Here is a 3,637-nt window from a genome sequence, read left to right as displayed (position 1 = left end):
TTCTCAATTCTGAGAATGAATCATTGCAGATGATATTAGAGCAATTCCTCTCATAGTAAGATGTGGTTTGGGGATGAACCAAGGTGAAAATTGGTGGACATGTGACATTCGAGTAAATGAGAAGTACATGAATGAACTAGGACCATATTCGAAACTTATCCCAGTGTAGTTGAGTTATCACATGCGATAAGAAACTTATCCCAGTGTAGTGGCTGCTCATGCATGCCTCAAAGGTTAAGTACTCTTGTGAGTGTCCCTTTCGTATTTCCTCTAGGAGAAAGATTTTCATGTTTTATAGTATGCTATGCATTCAAGTTAATTTGCTAAGGATATTGCATTGTATTTGAAGACAGATAGAGAATCGATTGGTGTTGTCTCCCGTCAAGAATAGGTAAAAAAATTGACTTAGTGTTGCTAGATCTTATTCCTCATGTATTTAAGCTAAGACTCGAAAATGTATCAATGTAAACGGAAAGTTATGACTGGATCCATAAGGTCAATCGAGTTTGTCCCACCTAATGGTTTGAAGTAGGGTTCAATTATAATGAAATCATCAAATTTCAAACTTCTTATAACTCAACACCTTTCTCTCAAATCCATTTCCGTACGCTATTTCCCTCTTATCCAACCCCAAAACTTCCCCAATGAAGCCTCCTCAAAATGTGTCTGAAAACCCAGAAAAGTCTTCAACGCTGCATCGTTGATTCAAACCCATTGAAGGGTCAGGATTGAGATTAAAGAACAAGGCACAATTCATCCATGGCGCCGCCGTCAGCATTTTGTAGGCATGACATGATATTTTCAACCAATTTTTTAGTCAGACAAATTGGTAATGCGCCAAACCGATCCATCCATTAACACCAACTAGAAATTCCAATTGAACCCTGGAAATTATTACCCCCCAAACAGAAGGTGTCGCGAATTTTCTCTTTCAATCTCGTATGTTAAGGTTTGTTCTTCTTCCTTTCTCCCACTTTGGAATTCCCGAAGATCGATCCTCTTTACCAAGAAATTTCTAAATTCTGTTTTCGGGTTCTTTTTTCCTGATTCTGTAAGTTGAGGATTTCTTCTTCTATTTCTCTCACTTGTTCTTATCAAATCTTCCTTGTCATACTGAAACCCAGAAGGGGGAATTTGGTTTTGGTTTGTGGGTTCTCTGGATTGAGGCTTTTTAATACTTTTCAGGTCATTTTTTAGGTTAATTTTGTTGGTTTTGAGTGGTTTCAAGTTCTTTGAGAACGACCCTGTTTCAGGTATTTGTCTTAGATTCATAGGGTTTTCTTGTTCTTGAAATTGTTGGGTTATAAGCTTGAATTTTCTTCTTCTTCTTCTGGGATTGGGATTGATGTTCTTCATTTACATCATGTTTCGTTTAAGATTCTAATTACTGCATAAACTGATGGCCTTAATTTGAGAAGTAACCTGGTTTGTTATCTAAATTAATTGCTACCAATTGGCTCTCTGATGTTCTTCCTCTGATTCCTTTGCTACTTCAAGCCTTTTCTCCATGAAACTTCTTAATAAGCTTCACTTGATGAAGATTTTAAAGTTTCTAAAATTGAGCTTAGAAGAAATTTCTTCATGTCTTGGTTTATTTTGATCTGTTCTATTAAATTTTGGCTCTGATTCTGTATAATTACTTGAATTATATGATCCTCTTCTTTGTGCTACAAGTTCATAAGGAATTAATTGGGTATATGTTTTGTGTTTCCAGAGCTTCCAACAGAGGGTGTAAAATCTATATGGTGTAAAACTGGTCTTCCTGAAAAAGCAGAGCTAGGACAAAGAAAACGATGTCATTAGTCGGGCCATCCGATCCATCTCCGTTGTCGTATGGAACTCGCAAACTCTACTCGTTGAAAGGAACCAAGAATGCTTCCGACTTGTCCACGCAGAGATTTGGTTCCGAAAAGAATAGGACGATGTATATGAATGATTCGTATTGCAGTGAGAGCTACGACAAGTATTTCCTTGACTTCCCGATCGAAGAGCTATCGGTTTCTGGCATTTCTACTGATTCGTTTCATCCCAACGCTGCTTTGTATGGGATAAGGGCTGATTCTCTATCCCCTTTGTGTGATTCGTTTACACATTTTGATGCTTATCAATCGAACTCATACTCGGTTTGCCTTGAGAGTACAAGTCCAGAACAGCTGGATTTTGAGGATGATCAAGTGAGACAGAAGTTGCAAGAATTGGAGAGAGATCTGCTCGGCGAACCCGATTCTGCTGATTACGAGGATGAGATGTTTGCAAATGGGCAGAGCATGGAAATTGATAGCGAATGGGCAAATTCAATTCAAGATGCATTGCTTCATGACTCGCCGAAGGAATCGACATCGATGGATTCTAATTTCAGTACCATCAGTAGCAACAAGGATGCATCTCAAATATCATCACAGAATCCCAGACAGATACTTATAGAATGTGCTTCTGCTATCTCAGAAGACAACTTTGAAGAAGCATCGGCTATGATAGAACAGCTCCGGGGTATGGTCTCGGTTCAGGGAGATCCCTCACAGAGGATCGCAGCGTATTTAGTGGAAGGTCTTGCTGCTCGGTTGTTGGAGTCGGGGAAATGTCTTTATAAAGCCTTGAGATGCAAAGAACCCCCTTCCTCGGACCGTCTCGCAGCTATGCAGATCCTTTTTGAGGTCTGCCCCTGTTTCAAATTTGGCTTCATGGCTGCAAACTGTGCCATTATCGAGGCAGCGAAAGATGAGAAGAGAATTCACATAATCGATTTCGATGTAAGCCAAGGATCTCAGTACATAAAATTGATTCAGATGCTAGCAGCTCAGCCAGGTAAGCCACCACATTTGAGGCTAACTGGTGTTGATGACCCCGAATCGGTACAGCGCCCTGTTGGAGGTCTTAGACACATTGGACAAAGGCTCGAGCAGCTGGCGAAAGCGCTGCGTGTTCCATTTGAATTTCACGCAATCGCCTCAAATGCTTTAGATGTCACTCCCTCAATGCTCGCCTCCCGGCCTGGAGAAGCACTCGTAGTAAACTTTGCTTTTCTACTTCACCACATGCCAGACGAAAGCGTTTCAACCGTAAATCTACGAGACAGGCTTCTCCGAATGGTTAAGAGCCTGAATCCCAAACTAGTAACAGTTGTCGAACAGGACATGAATGCAAATACGACCCCATTCGTTTCAAGATTCATCGAAACGTATAACTACTACGCAGCTGTGTACGACTCTCTCGATGTAACACTTCCAAGAGATAGTCAAGACAGAATAAATGTAGAAAGACAATGCTTGGCGAAGGACATAGTCAACATTGTAGCTTGTGAAGGTGAAGAAAGAGTAGAGCGATACGAAGTCGCTGGGAAATGGCGGGCAAGAATGACAATGGCTGGCTTCACTTCGTGTTCGATGAGCGAAAAGGTGACCGACCCGATACGTAAGCTTATTATGGAAGAGTATTGCGAGAGATTCAAGATGTATGAGGAAATGGGTACACTCCATTTTGGATGGGAAGAGAAAAGCTTGATAGTTACTTCAGCATGGAGGTAACTTAGAGTGTATGACATTAGTTGTTGTATCTGTTTTGCTTCAATGCTTGTGTGTGTATGTGTTTGGTTCCTAGTTATCTAACATTAGATAAAGCTTACAGGTTACCTGCTCTA

At 40.6% G+C, this 3,637-nt stretch overlaps 1 protein-coding gene across 3 annotated transcripts; it reads left to right on the top strand.

Moving 5' to 3' along the window:
* Nucleotides 1–680: 680 nt before the first annotated feature.
* On the top strand, nucleotides 681–3,637 carry LOC111789059 (scarecrow-like protein 1). Of its 3 annotated transcripts, XM_023669699.2 has the most exons (3): nucleotides 992–1,051; nucleotides 1,186–1,253; nucleotides 1,715–3,637. In XM_023669699.2, exon 3 carries the CDS (start codon nucleotides 1,794–1,796, stop codon nucleotides 3,522–3,524), a length of 1,731 nt encoding a protein of 576 aa, XP_023525467.2. In that variant the 5' UTR covers nucleotides 992–1,051; nucleotides 1,186–1,253; nucleotides 1,715–1,793; the 3' UTR covers nucleotides 3,525–3,637. The 3 variants fall into 3 exon arrangements, with proteins under 3 accessions (XP_023525465.2, XP_023525466.2, XP_023525467.2); XM_023669697.2 differs by lacking the exons at nucleotides 992–1,051; nucleotides 1,186–1,253 and adding an exon at nucleotides 681–949; XM_023669698.2 differs by lacking the exon at nucleotides 1,186–1,253 and having other exon boundaries at nucleotides 681–1,051.

Source organism: Cucurbita pepo, chromosome 2 (assembly GCF_057944985.1).
Source record: "Cucurbita pepo subsp. pepo isolate OVF chromosome 2, ASM5794498v1, whole genome shotgun sequence".
Taxonomy (NCBI): Eukaryota; Viridiplantae; Streptophyta; class Magnoliopsida; order Cucurbitales; family Cucurbitaceae; genus Cucurbita; species Cucurbita pepo.
This window is presented reverse-complemented; position numbering and strand designations above follow the sequence as displayed.

What these genes read in the sequence shown, in the direction of transcription:
- LOC111789059 (XM_023669697.2), top strand. Translation starts at nt 1,794, where the DNA reads ATGTCATTAGTCGGGCCATCCGATCCATCTCCGTTGTCGTATGGAACT.